This window comes from Takifugu flavidus, chromosome 17, assembly GCF_003711565.1.
Source record: "Takifugu flavidus isolate HTHZ2018 chromosome 17, ASM371156v2, whole genome shotgun sequence".
NCBI classification, from domain to species: Eukaryota; Metazoa; Chordata; class Actinopteri; order Tetraodontiformes; family Tetraodontidae; genus Takifugu; species Takifugu flavidus.
The window spans coordinates 10,530,643-10,549,421 of NC_079536.1; the positions used below are offsets into that span (position 1 = coordinate 10,530,643).

The window sequence follows — 18,779 nt, forward strand, 5'->3', positions numbered from 1 at the left end:
CTGATTAGTCTTCATTTCCATCCCAATGGCTGATCTCAGCACTACAATTCAAGTTGACACCTGAGCATGGGTGGCGGCCAAAACAGCATTTTAGAGCTGCATAAATGGTTTCCCGGATGGAGAGTTAACGTCTGAATTCGCGAGGATCTCTGGGTGCGGCCTCCTCAACATCACTGTGAGGAGAACGCAGTTCAATCCAGCTTCAACTGGTAATGCTGGATATATTTGGCAGATGTTGCTGTTGGACCACCACAAAACAATTTTAAAAACCCTTCCCCAGAGAGGAGAGTCCACTTTAATCATGCTGCCTTCTGAACCCTGACTGATGGAATATTGCCGCTCTCAGTGAGGCTGTTAATAGGTCATATTACCTCAGTCTTCTCAAGTTTCACCACTATTAAAATAAAATGTCAGTGAAGCCGCCTTAAATTGTGTATACAGCATTTAACATGTGATGTATTGAACTCTCCAGCTCATGTTATCAGATGCAATTTTAGCCTTCCCCTACAATGGGTTCTCACCAATTTAGAGGTGCTAATCACTCTTATTTATCACAGATTTGGGGAAGGTGTTTCCACAGAGAGCTTCTCCATGAGAGATACACTTGGGAAAAAAGCAGCTTAGGTTGTTGATAAAATGAAAAGAAAAATGAAAAGCTAATTTTTTAAGCTCCCTAAAGTTGTTGGTAATATGAATCCCTCACACTTCTTTCTCCTGCCCACATTAAATGGCTCTACAGGAGGTCCTTATCAGTCATGTTCTGGCATCAGCTGTGGGGACACTTGAGAGCCTACTTATGTTTCACAGGAGCTAATCCACCCTCGTCATTTGTCTTTATTCGTCGCTGCAAGATGCAGCAGGGACGGCTCGCGTTTTTACAGAGCAGTTCGTTTAAACATGCCTGACATTGTGCATGTGAACTTAATACAGCGATTTAAACAGTGAGTAAACCAGTAGGCTCGTTCCCCTCCTGTAAGGACGACCAGCAGCGCTAAAATATCTCTGCAATGCCAGGACGGGGACGTGCCTTCGGAAGCAGGTTAAGAATAGAAGCACAATGGGGCTTGCTCCTGTCTTCTGTTGTCCGAGGACAGAGGCTTGTCTGCGAGGGACAGAGCCAGAGGTAACCTGCATTCAGCCTCTCAGAATCTTAGGTGATTCAGGTGGCACGAATTGGATTTTACCAACCGTGAGAGGGCACGTGGTCCGTCGAGAGGAAGATCTGACAAGCACAAGAACTTTGAGTATCACCTTGGAGGTCGTCCTTCTACTTTTGAGCTTTTGTGGAGAGGGAAGATGAAAGGACCAGATGGAGAGCAAGGCGTGGGCTTAAGGGTTTAGCTTGGGAGACAAAGTCTTGGAGGCATGGAGGGATCAAATGCCTGTGAGGTCATCTTTATCTCTGTCAATCACAGCATCACACTGATGGGTGAGTGTCATGAAGCGTCTTGTAGATTAGGTTTCTAAACACCTCGAGGTGATGTTGCAAACTGTCCCCATGTCTTCCCAGGTAAAGTGTGGCTCCTAGTGATGATCTTTCTCCGTGTCCTGACGCTCCTCTTTGCTGGATACCCCCTCTACCAGGACGAGCAGGAGCGATTTGTGTGCAACACCATCCAGCCTGGGTGTGCCAACGTCTGCTACGACTTGTACTCTCCGATTTCACTCTTCCGCTTCTGGCTGGTCCAACTCCTCACTTTGTGTCTTCCTTACATCATCTTTGTTGTCTACATCATCCACGAGGTCTCAAATGACCTCTCTGTGCACCCGAACCCCTCGGGCCACGTCAAAACCTCACAACTTTTCCAGATCCAACAAGACTCTTTCAGGAAGGCACCGGGCAGCAAGATGGCGACCGCAAGGGGATCGGATCGATGCTTCTCAGGAGCATATATCCTCCACCTGATGTTCAGAACCTTGCTGGAAGGAGGGTTTGGAGCAGCGCATTACTATCTCTTTGGTTTCTACATCCCCAGGAGGTTCCTGTGCCAACATCCGCCATGCACCACACAGGTGGACTGCTACATTTCCAGACCCACTGAGAAGACTGTGATGCTCAACTTCATGCTTGGTATGGCCATTCTGTCTCTTTTTTTAAACGTGTTGGATTTTATAAGCTCCATCAAACGCTCTGTGACCAAGAAGGGCAGAAAGAAGATGGCGGTCGAGAAGAATTATGAAGAAGAGCAGTGCTCTAGTTCAACTGGTGTAGCCTCCAGATCAACGGACCCAAACGCCCCGTTGACACAGGACCTGGACGTGGAGGTTCCTCAAGCAGGAAGTTTCCGAAAAAGGCGCAACAGCAAGGGTTCTTGTGGAGGGCCAGATCCGTCCTCTCTCGACCGTTCTTCATCTTTTCCACGTTCACTAGGACCTCAAGGGTGCAACACAAATGGGAACAATGGCTACTCAGTTCCACAGGAAGATGTTCTGGAAAACAACGGCAGCGACGTGGCTCTTTGCCCTCCAGACTCCATGGGGACGCCTAGATCTATTCGCGTTAGCAAACGAGGGCGATTAAAACCTCCTCCTCCCCCTAGACGAGACCTTGGTTCCTGTCCAAGGGGCCCGGCGGGGTCCACCGGGGATATATCAGCGATTTGTACCAAAAAGGTTGGCCAGTTCACAATGCTAGAGCAGCTACAGACCAATGATGATGGGCAAGACAAAAGGTCAGAGTGGGTCTGACTGAGACCAAATTCACACCAATTCAAGTGTTGGATTGGTTCTTTACACCGTTTGCTTAGAACGTAATGAGAGACGGGTGGATGCTGACTATGCTCTCACACGAGGAGGACTACAAACGACAATATTTTACCTGGTAGACGCCCCCAGAAGGGTCGTCCGTCATCATAAACGCTGTGATTTCAACAGTGTTCCTCAGATGTAATGAAGTCAAACAGCTTGAATGCGATTGACAGGGCGGCCTTGACACGTGTGCCCTTGAGGAACCCCAACCTTGAAAAAGTCCAAAAGAGTGTACCCACCTGTTTCCCCCCTTGTTGACTTTACCCCCGCCTTCTTGGAAACGCCATCTCTAAACAAACGCGGGCCTTGACCTGCTCCACATACACAACCTCAGAACCCCCCACGGCCGTCACCCGGTGCGAGACCACTGTGCATGACAGTCATTACCTCTGTGTTCGGGCCACAAAGGGCCGGGACCCTGGTGCCCGGTGACTTTTCACAGTGAGAGATTGAGAATAAAATGACACAAACTAATCCGTCCAAGGTTCTCTGATCAGACTCGAGGATCGGGTGAAATTCCTCAGGCAGACGTGAAGGACACTATGAAAGCTAAAGTTGACACAGCTTCACAAAGCAATTATGTCCTCCCATAGGGGCTCCGTATTTATGGAGACAGCTTGTCACTCTATTTCAGGGCCTTGTGGAGCTTAGGAGGAATACAAACCTTAACTGTCACTAGAAATAGAGCAAAGGCGAGTTTGCAGGAGTGGCACTCAGAATCACGTGGGCTGGTCTGTAACTCAGGCACAGAGCCATCGAGGAATGTGCTTATTGATGACTTCCTGCAATATTTGCAGGTCCGTTTCTCTAAAATCTGGAGATGATGCTATGGTTGTGCTGAGTCTGCAGTAAAATCAGCCATATCATATTTGCCTCTGGACAGCAGAAGGGCTAATCTCCACGTAAACCGATAGCTCTTGATCTCCTTCCTATTGTGGTCTCTTTGAAGGGGACAATAAAAGCTTTGGGCCTCATATATCCCCTTACTGAGTGCTGTTTTTTGTTCAAATGACCATAGGGGCTTTTTTTTCCCAGCCAAGCAGCAGATCTAATGGTGTCACACCACTTTGTCCACCTTTTGTTTAATCTAAAAGTCACACAACTGGTAAACCTTTATTCAAAATTGTGGGAACATTCTTAATTCTGTCATATATTTGAACCGGAGAAAGAAACTAGGTGCTCACTTTTTAGATTAGATTTCCAGTTTGATATACTTTTGTTTTTCCCCCTTTGAGTGTCACACCCTGGCCAATTGGTCTTATTTTGTTGATATCTAAGAGATATTAGTACGATTATTCCATTGATTATTACTTTATTTAATTGGACACCTGTCCATTTTAAAATAGTTTTATCTACAGAAAGGTAATCTGGAATTATTCTGCCCTCTAGTGGTCCTAAACGTGAGCTACTGTGTGAAGATTTAATATGTAAGGTCCACTGAAAAAAAAAATATAGTTAGTGCCGCAAACTACAAAATGTTCCATGAGCAAATTCTTTTTGATATATTCAGCCAAAACCTTCAATAAAAGAAAAAAAACTCTAAGCTGTTATGGAATCTTGTACTGAAAATAACCAGAATTTTAAAATGGAGTTGATACAAACCCCAACTGATATTGAGAAAAGTGTTTTACATTACTGGATAATAAATTTCAAAGCATGTTTCCTGGTCACAGACGTGTTTCTTTCTTTGAATTCAATGAATATTACACTACACGTTTTTTTTCTAATCTTAAATGTGCTTACTCTAAAATCAAATATTAGTATGAATACAATACTGTATTTTGCTAATTGGGTATTATTAACTTAAAGGAATGGCAATCATAAAGTGGCATGTTAAGTAAAATCTAAAAAAAAAAAAAAAAAAAAAACCCTCAAGGATGTATCTAATGAGATTGTGTAATAAGCAGTATCCTACACTGAAAAACAACATTAAACGTTTCCCACCAGTGCAGGCTCATATTCAATCATTAGGTTTCCCATAGTTTAGAATAAATTAAACTGTAACTGGTCTGGAAGGAGACCATGCCCTTACACCAGTCGGCCAGCAGAGGGCGGCCAAGAAGCATTGCTAAACATCCCAAACGTGTTAAATTTGATAGAATAGCAATAATTATTCTGAGCTACATATACAGATGTCAGGCTACTTTTTTTTAAACCATCCATCTATTCTTTGTATGCAGATTTTCCCATTTTTTTAATGAATGTATTTCAACACTCCTCAGTGCATCTACAACATATCATTGCATATAAGCAAATAATCTAAACAAAATAAGGATTATATACTATAATTTTATTTTAATTATGCCGACAGGATAATAAGTTATTGTTGTTCCTATGAATTCATTCCTTTTGACTTAGTTCTTGCAGTCCTTGCAGGAAGGCTGAGCCACAAACACAGACTGGTGTTAACAAGAAAAGCCTGTCAGAACTTGTTCTGCGATCAGGCTCCACATACTTTGAGAAGCAGGCTGCTCTCACATACATCTCTCAGAGCCACGGGTCCAACCAAGCTGTTAATAAAACACAAAAACAGGCTTTAATGCCGGCTTTATTTGTCCCCATCTGGATCAGCCTTTGCCTTTTTATTCTGTCCCAGATGTCGGAGAGCCAAAAACTTTCCTTCCGAGCTGACTCCACTGCCCATAACTGGGAATCTTTTGAATCTGAGTCTGGACAACCACAAGAGAGGTTTAGAGAGGGTGACACACAAACACACGAGAGGAGAGGAGAGGAGAGGAGAGGAGAGGAGAGGAGAGGAGAGGAGAGGAGAGGAGAGGAGAGGAGAGGAGAGGAGAGGAGAGGAGAGGAGAGGAGAGGAGAGGAGAGGAGAGGTAGAGCACAGAAACACATACAAAAATACACTATTTATACATCGGGTCAGCGGGGCCGGAGGTCGTCATGCAGCTCCGAAGGCGACGATACCTGTAAATGAATACAGAAGCGGGGGGGGGGAGAAGCAGAAAAACTACACAAGAATCAGCATAACTAGTCTGCTTGATGAGGAGGAGGAAAGGAGAGGAAAGGAGAGAAGAGGAGAGGAAACAGACCCAGCTTCCAGGGCAGCCTCGGGACATCCCAGACTGCTTCCTGGATGTGTCTGATGAGGTCTCTTTCGCTCAAGGTGGGAATTTCAAACTGATAGACTGCAAAAACTGACAAAAAGTTCTCTCTGTTGCTCAGAGTGCCTCCTCATGTTTGCTCCGGATCTTCACATCCCTGCATGCAGGGTGCCCTCTGTTATAAGTCTGCAAATCCACAGTCACTCGGTGAGCTGCTGTGAACAGCTGCCATTAGCTTGGATTCACCTCTCGTCCTGTATGGAGTGATGTGAGCAAAGATCGACGAGGTGCTGTGACAGAAGCATCACTTTGGCCAGGATGCTGAAACTACAACCTGTTACTGCTGCAAGTGGTGTTCATCCATCTATCTATCTATCTATCTATCTATCTATCTATCTATCTATCTATCTATCTATCTATCTATCTATCTATCTATCTATCTATCTATCTATCTATCTATCTATCTATCTATCTATCTATCTATCTATCTATCTATCTATCTATCTATCTATCTATCTATCTATCTATCTATCTATCTAAGTGGCTGATATCGAGAAAACATACCAGTGGCTGGAAAAGGCCGGTCATGGCTGCACAAGAACGGGCCCTGAGCACCAGAGCAATAGAGGCCAGGGTCTACCATACCAGACAAGACCCCAGATGCAGACTGGGTGGAGATGCCCCTGAGACAGTCCAGCACATCACAGCAGGGTGCAAGATGCTAGCAGGCAAGGCATACATGGAGCGGCATAACCAGGTGGCTGGCATAGTGTACAGGAACATCTGCACTGAGTATGGACTGGAGGTCCCAGGGTCCAGGTGGGAGACACCCCCGAAAATGCTGGAGAACAAGCAGGCCAAGATCCTGTGGGACTTCCAGACCCAGACTGACAAGATGGTGGTGGCCAACCAGCCTGACATAGTGGTGGTGGATAAACGGATAAACACCGGAAGACAGTGGTGGTGATAGATGTAGCAATCCCGAGTGATAGCAACATCAGAAATAAGGAACACGGGAAGCTGAAGAAGTACCAAGGGCTGAAGGAGGAGATGGAGAGAATGTGGGGCATGAAGGCAACAGTGGTCCCAGTAGTGATTGGGACACTAGGGGCAGTAACACCCAAGCTGAGTAGATGGCGCCAACAGATACCAGGAACCACACCAGAGATCTCTGTCCAGAAGAGCGCAGTCCTAGGGAACAGCTAAGATCCTGCACAGAACCCTCAGACTCCCATGCCTCTGGTAGAGGACCCGAGTCTGAAGGAAGAAGGTATTGCCCAGGAGGGCAAAGAAGAGAATATATAAAGACTAATGCTTCATACCGAAGGACACGTTCTGATTGTCATTTTCACTATTTCGTCTCAACAGCGACGCCTGTTGGACCAGAAATGAACCATCCCTAAAGGTGAAATACTAAAAGTTTACAGGTTAAAAGGAAATAACGCATGTTATCAGCATGATGCGCAACCCATTAATTACTCTCTAAAGATCAAATGAGTAATAAAAAACATCAGGCAGAAGGCTGCACAGTGTATGACTACAAGGAAACATTCTAAAAGACCTATTGGGAGTGGGAAGCATGGCCCTGGACAAATGATTTTCATCCCTGTATTTTTATTGAAATGTGTGGCTTGTCCTTGCTGTGCTCTTTTTTTTGCCAGCCTGGGATCCATAAGGTCCAAAGAATTGCCAACACTGTCCCCCTGAGCGTCCAGTACTGTACCATGAAAGAGACACAGCTGATGGCGCATCTGTTACCAAGGCTAAAACAAATGTCTCTCTTCCTATTTGTTTCTTTATAACTGGACTTTAAATGAAACTAAATTCCTGTAAATTAGCTACAAACCAGATTATTTCAATGAAAACAATCTGATTATTAGTACTCGTTATGTGCACATGATGAAAAAATTACAAAAGACTTAAAAGTCAGTTAAATGATGGATCGTTGATGAGACTGATGCTTTTTCCTTGTGTGTACAGTCATATTTCAGCCACCAAAGCATCACGCAACAGAGTAATAAATGCAGGTTTTCTCCACAGGAAACGTTGATCATCCAGAACTTGAACTCTAGGCAGAATGAGGAGGGTCAGTGGAAATTTCCTCATAAATCCAGGCCTGAGAACTTCCTGAATGACCAGGGGGAGCTCGTGAAAACGGAGGACTTCATGCTCTTTTCTGCATGTACAAGAAAAGGTACAGAAAATGTTTTTGACTCCTTTTAAAGGCAAATGTCTGAGTCACACGGTTGAACATGCAGGTCCTTGCATGTGTCTAGGTGAGGATGCAGGACAGCAAGACTACATCTGATGGATGTGGATGTCATGTGATGCACTTTCAACTGCTTCAGTTTCGAAAGAGGAATAAATACTAAATAGCGGATTCCAGTTGGGAAACAGCGCCTTCGAGTGGACAGAATGGCGTATTTCATTTACCAAACGTTTAAATAAAGTGGAGTTTGTGACTTTTTATAGAGACCTAAAGAAAAACGTAAATCAGTTATCATGTTCAAATTCAACCACTTGACATGTTTTTGGATATTCATGCCTGATGATTTAATGCAATTAATTGAATTAACAACCGTGACACTAAATTTGTAGTTACAGAAAATAAGAGCAACTCTCCACTATAGAGAGCTGTGTGCTTTCAAATTTATGTGATGAAAAAAAGCACCATAAAACGTCAAATTCCCCAGTATTAATACCCCTTTCTCAAATATTGAGATGTATACACAGAAAGCTGATCCCACTGTTTCCTTCTTCAAGACGCTGAAAGCAGGGTTGCACTCCTCCCTGTTTTCTGTTTCTATTTTATAAAATAGGCTTTGATTTGAGGTATCGGAAGAGATATATGAAAATTCCAGGTCATTTTTGTATTAGGATGTGAACCTCACTATAATGTCGCTTTCAGGAACTTTACAAAGGGCTCTTTGGTGCTTTTCTAGATAGGGACCAACTCTGTTTCATCCTATTTTCATACATTCCACATACCGGTATATCATTGAAGTCCACAGTTAGGATCTGCATTAAGAGGAGGTACATGTAAGCCTTGACTCTCCATTCCTGCAGTAAATGAACTCTGTCTGGAGGAACATTGTCACTATTCTTGTGTTTTTGCAGGTATTTTCCTTGGCGGCCTGGTTGGTCTGATTTAGCGAGCTTGCCCTGTGTGACTGAACACGGACAGAATCTGGGAAAACACTCGACGCTCCAGATGAAAGGAGCTCTGCTTTTGTGAACTTGTCCATCAGTCGGACGGAGAAGGACAAAGAGAACACAGTGTTTGGATGGGCGGGTGCTGAGGAGGCAGCGGGGCTGCACTGTGAAGACCGCCCAACCACAGGAGCCTTGAGACGGCGCCAGGAGGAGAGCTCTGCAGCTATGCTGATGTCTTTGTTACGCTCCATCACGGTTGGGAAGCGAACAGACCAGATCTGAAACACTTCACCGTCTCCCCAGACCCACTTCAGCGACGCGCAGGTCCAACATCTGCTGTCTGCAAAGGTCTGCTGGGACTCATGCATCTGAGCCAGAGCTCGGCAGCTCCGTCATCCATCTCCATGACTACAGAACCTCAGGGCCGCAGTCAGATTTTATGTACGGAACAAAACTGTTACGGAAACTCTATCAGATCTTTAACTCATCTTCTGCTGCCAAATGTCATGTGAGGAAAGGCAGTGATGGTAGTTCAAGATTCAGGTTTGATTCATTTCAGCACTTTAAACACTTCATCCCAAAGTACTTCCAGATAGTGGGAGAAGATTAGAATCGCAGCAGGGCAGGATGCAACCCTGTAGAGGCAACGAGGCAACTTTTGAATACAGCAAACAGCTGTGTTTTGGAGCCAAATACGCCATTTTTATGGAGCCTAACAATAAAAATGTAGACCTTGTGGACCACCTTTCACTTTGCATTTCTTCATGGCTGCTTCACAACCATCAAAACTGTCTCCGTCCTGATGCTTTACATTTTCCCCACCACCCACTGTCCGCTGGTGCTTCACCCTCGGATGTCTTCACTCTCAGCAGCCATCACTTCCAACAGCAACCTGGATGATCAGAGTCTAAAACACGTGTGCCGGAATTCCTCAAATGTTGTCGTGAAGTGGACAGACGAGCAGCATCTCCTGACGACTAAGCATGAGTAAAAATAAAGCCTAAACTCTGTCTGTCCGTGCCTTTGAAGGACCCTCTCCTGCTACTCCAGTGGAGTTTCTGAGCTCAAGAGATGGAAAAAAAAGCCTTTGGTCAGTAATTACAACGTGAGAACAGCGGCCGGGCCCGGACCTGCTGTTTCAAGTACTTGGACCTTCTGTGGAGTCACGTCGATGGGGGTGAAATGACAAAGGGTCAGAGACCATCAGGATGGTTCTGCTCTCTAACTGTAGTGCCATAATTGCCTCATTAGTTCACCCTTAAGACACTTCAATTTCAGACTGGCGTCTGGGCGGTTCAGAAGAAGGAACATGAATCGTTATTCTACTATTTTTTTCTTTAAATTAAACCTTGGCATATCCCTAAAATTACTGACATAATTCTTGTCGTGAATAACTAATATGTCTAAAAAATACTGCTCCCTCCCTAAACTCCTTTACATTAACATTACAAACACTGAAAAAAGCTCACAACTGACTATTTTGAGACACTTTAACTTGATTTCTCATGTCTGTAAGCACTTTTATGCTGTTCACAACTCAACTCTCAGATCTTGATTGGTAAATATTTCTGACTTAATTTAAAAACAAAAATACAACTCTTAAGTTATATTGTTACAATGTGTTGAATGTGTGACCTTTGACCCTGTATAGGGTATTTTTTCCCACCTTTGCAGAGGATTGTGGGTAAGAACTGATGAATATTTCTCAGTTTTGAGTGATTTTCCAGAATCTTCTTTTGTCCGTGTGTGTGGTTGTTTGGGGGAACTGTTGGAGGCCATGCGATGCTTCTGCCACTAGGTGGTGCTGCACATTAACCGCTAACGCAGTGAGAGTGCGCCGCAAGTCTGCGGTTTTTGTGGCAAAACCAGAATATTCAGCTAAAAGACTGCAAATATGACGGTGACTGGCAGGGAAACCGTCAGCAGAAATACTGCAACGGAATTCCAAGAGACAAGGAAGACATTTTTATCTCAAATTCACACTAATACAATCACAAGTGGAGTGTTACCAACTTCACAAAGGCACTACAACAACTTGGAGCTGTTAATGAGCTGCTTGGAAGTAAAGAAAAGAAAACCTTAAGAAGCGGCCCCTCTGATCTCTCGAAAAGGGAACCTATTTGTGACTTCAGCCCTCACTGCATGGTGTCTTTGCTGACAGAGCTGATACAAGATTTATGTGGCTGATTTGCACTCCCAGCAGCCAGCGGTGCCCTGAAAAGAAGCTGCTGGGGGTTTATATATACAGTGTGAGCACAGAGAAATAAAGCCAGAACAAAGCAGTCTGAACAAAGCAGACGATCACCATTGACCAGAAAACCAGGGCTATTTCAACACTGGCTTCCACTGTGTCATCGGATGTCAGTGCAATGGGTTAATTTGGACCAAACAGATACATTTGTAACTAGAAATTATTAAAAAAAAAAAAAACTGGATTAAGTGGCCTTAAGGTGTGAGATCATGTGAACAGACCACCTGTGGGGCTTTCATTGCTATTTCAATATCATTCATGTCAAGGCTCCTGCACTCGCTGACACAGCTTGAGCCCAAAGGAGAAGATGTTTCAATTCAAGCTTTGTGGAAAAAAAAAAAGACGAAGAAACCCCAAACACAAGACACGGGGGCTCTGGCAGGTTTCAGCGCTGACAAACCCCGAAAAGCGAGGAGGGGGTTCCAAAACTGCCCTTTCAACTGCGGGACGTCCATCAAAGCATCCAAATGGGGACATTTAGGGGGAACCTTGGCACATCTGACAGACACTGCTAATACACACCACCTTTATTCCTGTTAGAAAAGAGAAAGATCAAAGTTTCCGCAGATGAAAAGGGTCTGTTCCCTGCATTTATACCGCCATTCACCTACCGTCCTTTTTTTCAAGCTACATTAAGAATTGGGCCTCGGCAGGCATGTGAAGAGGACTTAAACAATTATGGAGATGCTCCAACTCAACCCCTGCCTCTAATTACCAGCCTCTGATGGTTAAAAAAGGGGCCTTCCATCTTAGCAAGGGCCCTCCAAAGAAAAAGGAAAAAACAAGCTGCTGCGGCTGCTGTCGCCGTCCACGGAGTGGTCACAGGGAGGAACAACACGGCCTTCTGGGTAAAAACACCGCAAAGTTAGGCAGAGGAACAGATTTATCAAATATTTTATTGTCAAAATAAAATCCATATTTGTCTCCTCGCAAAAAGAGAGATCTACACTTTATACAAATTTACATTAGCTTATAAAGTTTTCTTCTATACACAAATGTACACGTTTTTACAGGACTTTTTATATATATAAATACATTTGAAATTACAAAAACGGACCACCCATAGAGGAAGAAAAAACACTTGGGTGCAATTAAGGCTTAATTTAAACCACCTCTGATGTGATTGAATCTGTACAGTAAAAATGCAAAATGCTCTTTGTATGAAGCTAGTTATGGGGAAAAAAGTCTACAAGTAATGCCCAGTTCACGTAGGCTCCCCCTCAAAATCTAAACAAGGAGGACTCAACCTGCGTGCGTGCGCGCGTGTATTAGTAGGGTGTGGGGAGACACCTAAGTTGCAGTCCATTACGATGCAAATTGCTTAAGACAGAGAGTGGTGGGTTATCTCCCAGACAATTAGCAGTCCTTACAAAAATGCTTTTACTGCCCCCCCCCCCCTCATTCAAACTTGGGACAATGGCATCTGCTTGGGGCAGGACACCGAGCTGGCCGTGCCGGACCTCCACGTCAGTCCCGTGCTCACGTCGCTGTACATGGAGCCGCTGGTGCCTTTGCTGCCCCAGCAGCAGCGGGTGCAGAAAGTCCTCCAGGAGTCCACCGTCTTTCCAGACCAAATCCACACCCCCGACGTGATGCCCACCAGAAGGCACATGAAGTACTTGAGCATAAACACCGCGTAGTCCGGACTCTTGCGGTCCCGCTCCAACAAGCAGTCGGAGCAGTTGTGCGTAATCTCCCAACTCTGCCTGTTGTGCTGCTCGTAAAAGTAACAGGCCACTATGATGGTGGCTGGCACCGTGTAGAGCACCGTGAAAATACCGATTCTGATCATCAGCTTCTCCAGTTTGTCTGTTTTGGTGCCGCCTTGCTTGATGACGCTGCGGATCCGGAACAGGGACACGAATCCGGCCAGAAGAAACATCGTCCCGATGAATAAATAAATAACCAACGGAGCCAAAACAAAGCCCCGTAAGTTGTCCAAGTTCTGGTTTCCCACGTAGCAGATCCCGGCCACAGAGTCGCCGTCCACGGAACTTAGTGCCAGAACCGCGATGGACTTCATGCTGGGAATGAGCCAGGCGGCCAAGTGGAAGTACTGGGAGTAACTGGCGATTGCCTCGTTGCCCCATTTCATGCCAGCGGCGAGGAACCAGGTCAGAGACAGGATGACCCACCAGATGGAGCTGGCCATGCCGAAAAAGTAGATGAGGAGGAAGACCACGGTGCACAGCGCGGGGCCGGTGGTGTCGTAGTGGATGTGCTCCACGTCGAACTCGCGGCTGCACGCCACTTTCTCGTGGCCGGCGATGAGTCTGACGATGTAGCCGATGGACACGAACATGTAGCAGGCTGACAGGAAGATGATGGGTCTCTCCGGGTACTTGAAGCGCTCCATGTCGATCAGGAACGTGGCGACAGTAGCAAAAGTGGACACAAAGCACAACACAGACCAAAGTCCGATCCAGAACGCCGTGAAGGCGCGTTCGTCGTGCGTAAAATAGGGATTGTGGCACGGCATGGCGCAGTTATTAATCTGACCCGTCTTTACGCGGTTGTAGAGCGGGTGGCGGTCCGTGTTCACGGGCACCATGGGTTCCAAACACTTGCACCCCGGCTCACACGGAGCGGACGGCGGCTTGTACTTCCCAGGTGAGCCGGTCCGGGTTGGCTTGTTCTTAGGTACGTTGTGACCCTTACCGGGGTAGTTGGTGGGTTTAGAGAGGACGGGGGACACCGTGGTGGAGTCGGTTCTGTTGTAGTCCATGCACAGGGTGTCGGGGTTGCCCTGCACCGGCAGCAGGTCACATCTCATCCGGTCTGGCCAGGGGAAGCCGTACTGCCTCATGAGAGGCGCACAGCCGGCGCGGGCTCTCTCGCACACGCTCCGGCACGGCGGCAGGGGCTTTTTATAGTCCTCCAGGCAAATCGGGGTGTACATGCTGCACAGGAAAAACTTTAGGTCCGGCGAACACTGGATCTCGACCAGAGGCCAGAACTGGTGCACCTCCAGTCCCGCTTCGTCCTGCGTGTCATGGTTGAACTGGTTGGGCATGTAGGTGTAGTTGTAGCCGATCCCCTTGCACAGTGGCACGGCTATCTCCTGACAGGTGATCTCCTTGGCCGTGGTGCAGCTTGATCGGGGAAGCAGAGCGAGCGAGAGGCTCAGGTAAATCCCAAACAGGTCCATTCCGCCGGCGCGTCGCTTCCCCCCCGCGTCTGTTCCAAGAAATCCCCTCTGCCGTGCGCGTTCACCCCGAGACCCGTCAGATGTCGCGCTGCAAGCCCATCGCGCTCCTCCCGGGATGTTGCACGAAGTTGCAAGCAATGTGCAAGACGTGTTTACTTTCAGCTGAACAGGAGGAGGTGGAGGTGGAGAGAAAGCAGCCTCCAGAGCGACAAGCAGTCAAGATGGCTGAAAGGAGAATCCCCCCTTTTTTTCTGGAAACAGCGTCTCGTATCTCCACACAGTCTGATTTGGAATAAAAATACACCCGTCCTTCCGCCTCTGATGGAGAAAAGCAGGCCTTTTTCTTTCAGCAGAACACTGTTTACATTCAGTCGGCCGGTACCACGGCTGCCACTGTTCCCATACAAATCAACGGATTGGAGAAGAATCGGTGTTCTTATATACTGCAGCGGCGAGGACACGCCCCCTAGACAGCCCCTCCAATCACAGAACGCTAGAGGCGGGGCCTGCTGCTGTCACTCATTCCCATGTTACAGAGCCGATGCACAATAAGTTTTGGCACCGTGGCACGCCGGCAGAGAACACGCGCGCTCGCCCAAATATAATTGAATTACGGATACTAACTAATAAATCTGAAAATGCTTACAAATGGTCACAGAACAGTTTACTTTTACAACTTTGACAACTCTCAACAGTGTTTACGCCCCGTACGTGCCTGTTAGGGGAGAGAGCAGGTTGGTAAATTGGGCTAATCTGCGCATGATAAGGCTGCGCAGGGAGCTGTCTGTCCGTGTGAGGGCCTGCTTTATTTTCCAAATGAGGTGCTAATGTTTCGTTTAACGCCCGAATTGAGCTCCGCGGGAGGCGTAATTGCACGATCCGAAGGTCCACGCAGTTTAACGCACAAAGCCGGTGGGATTTTATTTTATTTGTGCCTTTAAACAACGTTCTTATCGATGTGGATGTCCACAGTGCCCTCTCATGTATTCACCTTGATCAGTGTTTCCCTGTACTGGATGAAATTAGGAGCAGAAACGGAACAAAAAAGTATTATTTGTTCCCCAGGTGGCATTTGGGAGGGCAGAGAGGCACATTAGGTAGGGATAGGATGATAAAATAAAAAGCAGCGAGGCAAAGTAGGAAGTATAATGTTAGTGCAATCTTGATCATCTGCGGGACAAAACAGCCACAGATTTTTAAACTGTAATCTTGTTATAACCAGAATAACCTGGGATTAGCATAATAATACTGAAGTGCATTCCCAAGTCTTTGTTGTTGCTGGATATTTTGCCTCTGTCCTTGATTTTCTAATTGCACCAAGTTCCTTCTGACCTGTTTGACTTGTCCAGACATTGATGTAACACTTGAATCAGTGCCGTGATTACCGTTTTCGCACACACGAGCCAGTTGTGACCAGCGCCGCCTCTTTGAAACCTGCTATTTAGACACTTTGTCTTCTGCTCCCTGGATGTTTGGAGGCTAATGTGTGGGCTTACAGTGCCGAAAGGGGTGTTAAAGCAGCATAATGCATCATTGTGTGCAGAGGTCGGGGTGTGGTGCCGATGCAGCTGAAGTTTAGTGCTATTGTGTTTGGAGTGTTGCCAGGTCTTTAACATGTGAGGCGGCCGTTTTGTACCCTCGACCCTCCGGAGGAATGACTCGACCTGGAGTGAGCTGAGCATCACCAGGGCACGCATTGATGAAACGCCTCGCCTGGGTGTGAGGACGAGGAGGGAGCTCTGTTGATGGCTGTTCGCTTTTGATTAGGAAACCGGAAACATATATAACCGCCACGACTGGAGCAAAGTTTTCTCGATAACAAACCCCGGCGGTTCAGATGTATGATAACGGACACGCGGCGTAAAGGGAGTGAGGGTAAGATTGTGGTCACAGTGTGATGGAGAGAGGGCAAGAGGGGGGCATCCAGTTTGCTCTGTACAGAGATAAAGATTTACTCACAGGAAATCCTCTCATCTCCTGGGAGAAAACCAGCTCCGACGCATGAAAGAAAGACTCAAAGTTCATGGGTTTGGGCTGAAAACTCTATTCTTCCTGTCAGAGTCAAATGTGTGACTGCTCGCCAGATCCCGGACGTCACCTCTTCGGTACTGAGACAGTGATATGCTAATGCAACTTTATCTTGTAAAGGAAAGCTTAGAGGAGATTTAGCCAATCAACTGCACACAATTCCAAGAGCCTCGATGGCATTTAGCGAGCTCGCGCTAACCCGAGGCTGCTTGTTAAGACTTCATTAGCTGTGTTTGCTCGGGCCTCTTCTCCTCATAGAGGTGGAGGAGGGCTCCCTGGACTCCAGCCTCAGACCCACTATACGCACTCCATATGGGGCTTGTTTGCTCACGGCTAGCCTGGTAATCACTTTCAGGTGTAGCTGGAGGAGACAGAGTTAGGCTAAGGGGATTTCAGGCAGACCCCCCCTCCCCCTCCCCCCGGAAAGCTCCTTCTCCAAGCAGGGTGCTCCTGAGGTGACAGAAGACGGAGCGTGTACCCGGTGAATTAACTCACCTAGGGCCCATTACCTTAACAAACACAACCAGCCCCTCCAATCAGCCTACTGCTGGGAGGACAGGCGGCCCCCGTAAATCCTTCCTTACAGCCGCTGCCCCTCTTTGTGTGAGCAGGAAGGGCTGTTGTGTGTCTGTGTGAGTGTTTGCATGTAGTGTAAATGCTATTAACTAAGTGGGACAATTAACTCTTGTCTTGCGGCGCCAGATTTTTTCAGGAAATGGTTGTGAGGACGATTTTCATTTCCCAGAAATCCAAAGACTCATATCAGTAACGCACAGCGTCAATGACGACACAATAGAAGAGAGATAACAAGCAGGAAGTTCAGTGGACAGTGGAAAACTAAACTTATTTAGACTATCTAACCAGTCAAAAGTAATTAAAAGGATCTAATACATGAATATTTGGTAAAGCGTTACAATCCTGTTTTCTTCTTGATTGTAACAAACTGTTGTTTTGTAACAAACATGCAAAACAGCTCAAACCCGAGTTCATCTTCAAGCTCAATGGATGAATTCATCAAGTAAAGCATAAAGATGGATCTTTAAAAACAAACAACAATAACATAAAGTAACAAAAAGGAACAGATGTCTGCCGACATTTTGTAGGCAGTTGGTGGAAAAATCAAAATGTAGTAAACTTCTTCTATAAAGCTTCTCTTTATCGTTAGCAAAACTATTATTGTCCATGCAAATAACATGTGGAACAGTTTTAATCACATGTTCCCAAAACCGGTTCACTCATCTTCGTTCGCTGACACATAATCTAAGTTCCTACCAGCAATTGTGTTGCATGATGTCAAAAACATCTGCGGAGTCAGTTTGCCTGACAATCCTGAGAAAAGGCAGATCTACTTTTCACTTACGCCGCTAATTAAAAAGCAACATTGCCTCCATAAGGAGAGCGCTGCTCCTGCAGCCAAAGAAATGACTGTCGTTGGCTGCCATCCCGCTTGTGTGTGTGTGTGTGTGTGTGGTGTGTGTGTGTGTGTGTGTGTGTGTGTGTGCGTTGTCATGTGATTGTTTGGACTTTTCAGCCATCTGATGCCACAAGAATCTGGCCAGCCAGCAGAGGCCTGCTTTTGGCTGCTAGTGCAGGCTGCTACTTGACACCCCCAGCAGATTTATCTCCCCTCTTGATAAAACAGCACGCAACTTGTTCTCCGTGTCCACCAAGGTAAGTGAACCCACAGATTTCTCCAGCTCAGGAAGCACGCGTGCGTGCGCACACACTCACACACCCACATAATAGCAGGGGCTGATTTTTTTTAACCCCTGCATGTAACCGGAGATTGGGCCTGCGTGCCTGGAATGACACATGGACAGAAACTAAGCAGGTACACTGACCATCTGGTTCCAAAACATGGGTGGAGAACACTTGTCCTCAGGTCCCCGAAGGTGGTAATTGAATTTTTGCGCTCAGCTTCGTGCCGGTGTTGTAACGCGGCGGGATGCTGTGAACGTGTCTGTCTGTTTTTCCGGTCCAGGCTCCCACCACACGATGGGGAGGTCACAAGGTGTCTGCATCTCATTTATGCAGGCAACAAAGAGAGCAAATCCTGCTAAATAATTCATCCTGCTGGCCCTGGTTCATCTTTAGATGCACTACCTTCACCTCTGTTAACTGCCATCGGCCTGCAAATGCGTGTTTGGACGTTGCTCAGTCAGCTGGAAATCTTTCATTTTCTATTTCTGACACTTCTGCCTGATTTGAATTTCTGCTTTTTGATAATTTGGGATGCTTGTTAGCCACCTATCACTGTTGCTGTTCCTGTGAAGAACAACCTCTCAAACAACCGTCTAGTTTCACTGCATGGATCGACTAACTTTTAGTCATTGAGCTGCTGAAGCCAACAGAAAGACCCAGAAAATACGCTTTCCGCTTATGCTAAAAGTGA

The 18,779-nt window shown here is 46.3% G+C and overlaps 2 protein-coding genes across 2 annotated transcripts; one reads left to right on the top strand and one right to left on the bottom strand.

Annotated features, from left to right (window-relative positions):
- The first annotated feature begins 865 nt into the window (after positions 1 to 865).
- gjd4 (gap junction protein delta 4) lies at positions 866 to 3,724 on the top strand. Its single transcript, XM_057012238.1, has 2 exons — positions 866 to 1,429; positions 1,511 to 3,724. The coding sequence occupies exons 1-2, from the start codon at positions 1,366 to 1,368 to the stop codon at positions 2,686 to 2,688; spliced, it is 1,242 nt and encodes a 413-aa protein (XP_056868218.1). The 5' UTR covers positions 866 to 1,365; the 3' UTR covers positions 2,689 to 3,724.
- Positions 3,725 to 12,087: 8,363 nt separating this feature from the next.
- On the bottom strand, positions 12,088 to 14,775 carry fzd8a (frizzled class receptor 8a). Its single transcript, XM_057012180.1, has one exon. It carries the CDS (start codon positions 14,357 to 14,359, stop codon positions 12,614 to 12,616), a length of 1,746 nt encoding a protein of 581 aa, XP_056868160.1. The 5' UTR covers positions 14,360 to 14,775; the 3' UTR covers positions 12,088 to 12,613.
- Between the last annotated feature and the right edge of the window lie 4,004 nt (positions 14,776 to 18,779).

Bases quoted from the DNA above. Each gene is read 5' to 3' on its own strand.
- gjd4 (XM_057012238.1), top strand. From the start codon at position 1,366: ATGGAGGGATCAAATGCCTGTGAGGTCATCTTTATCTCTGTCAATCAC. The intron at 1,430-1,510 runs GTGAGTGTCATG...ATGTCTTCCCAG, and splicing joins TCACAGCATCACACTGATGG to GTAAAGTGTGGCTCCTAGTG.
- fzd8a (XM_057012180.1), bottom strand. From the start codon at position 14,359: ATGGACCTGTTTGGGATTTACCTGAGCCTCTCGCTCGCTCTGCTTCCC.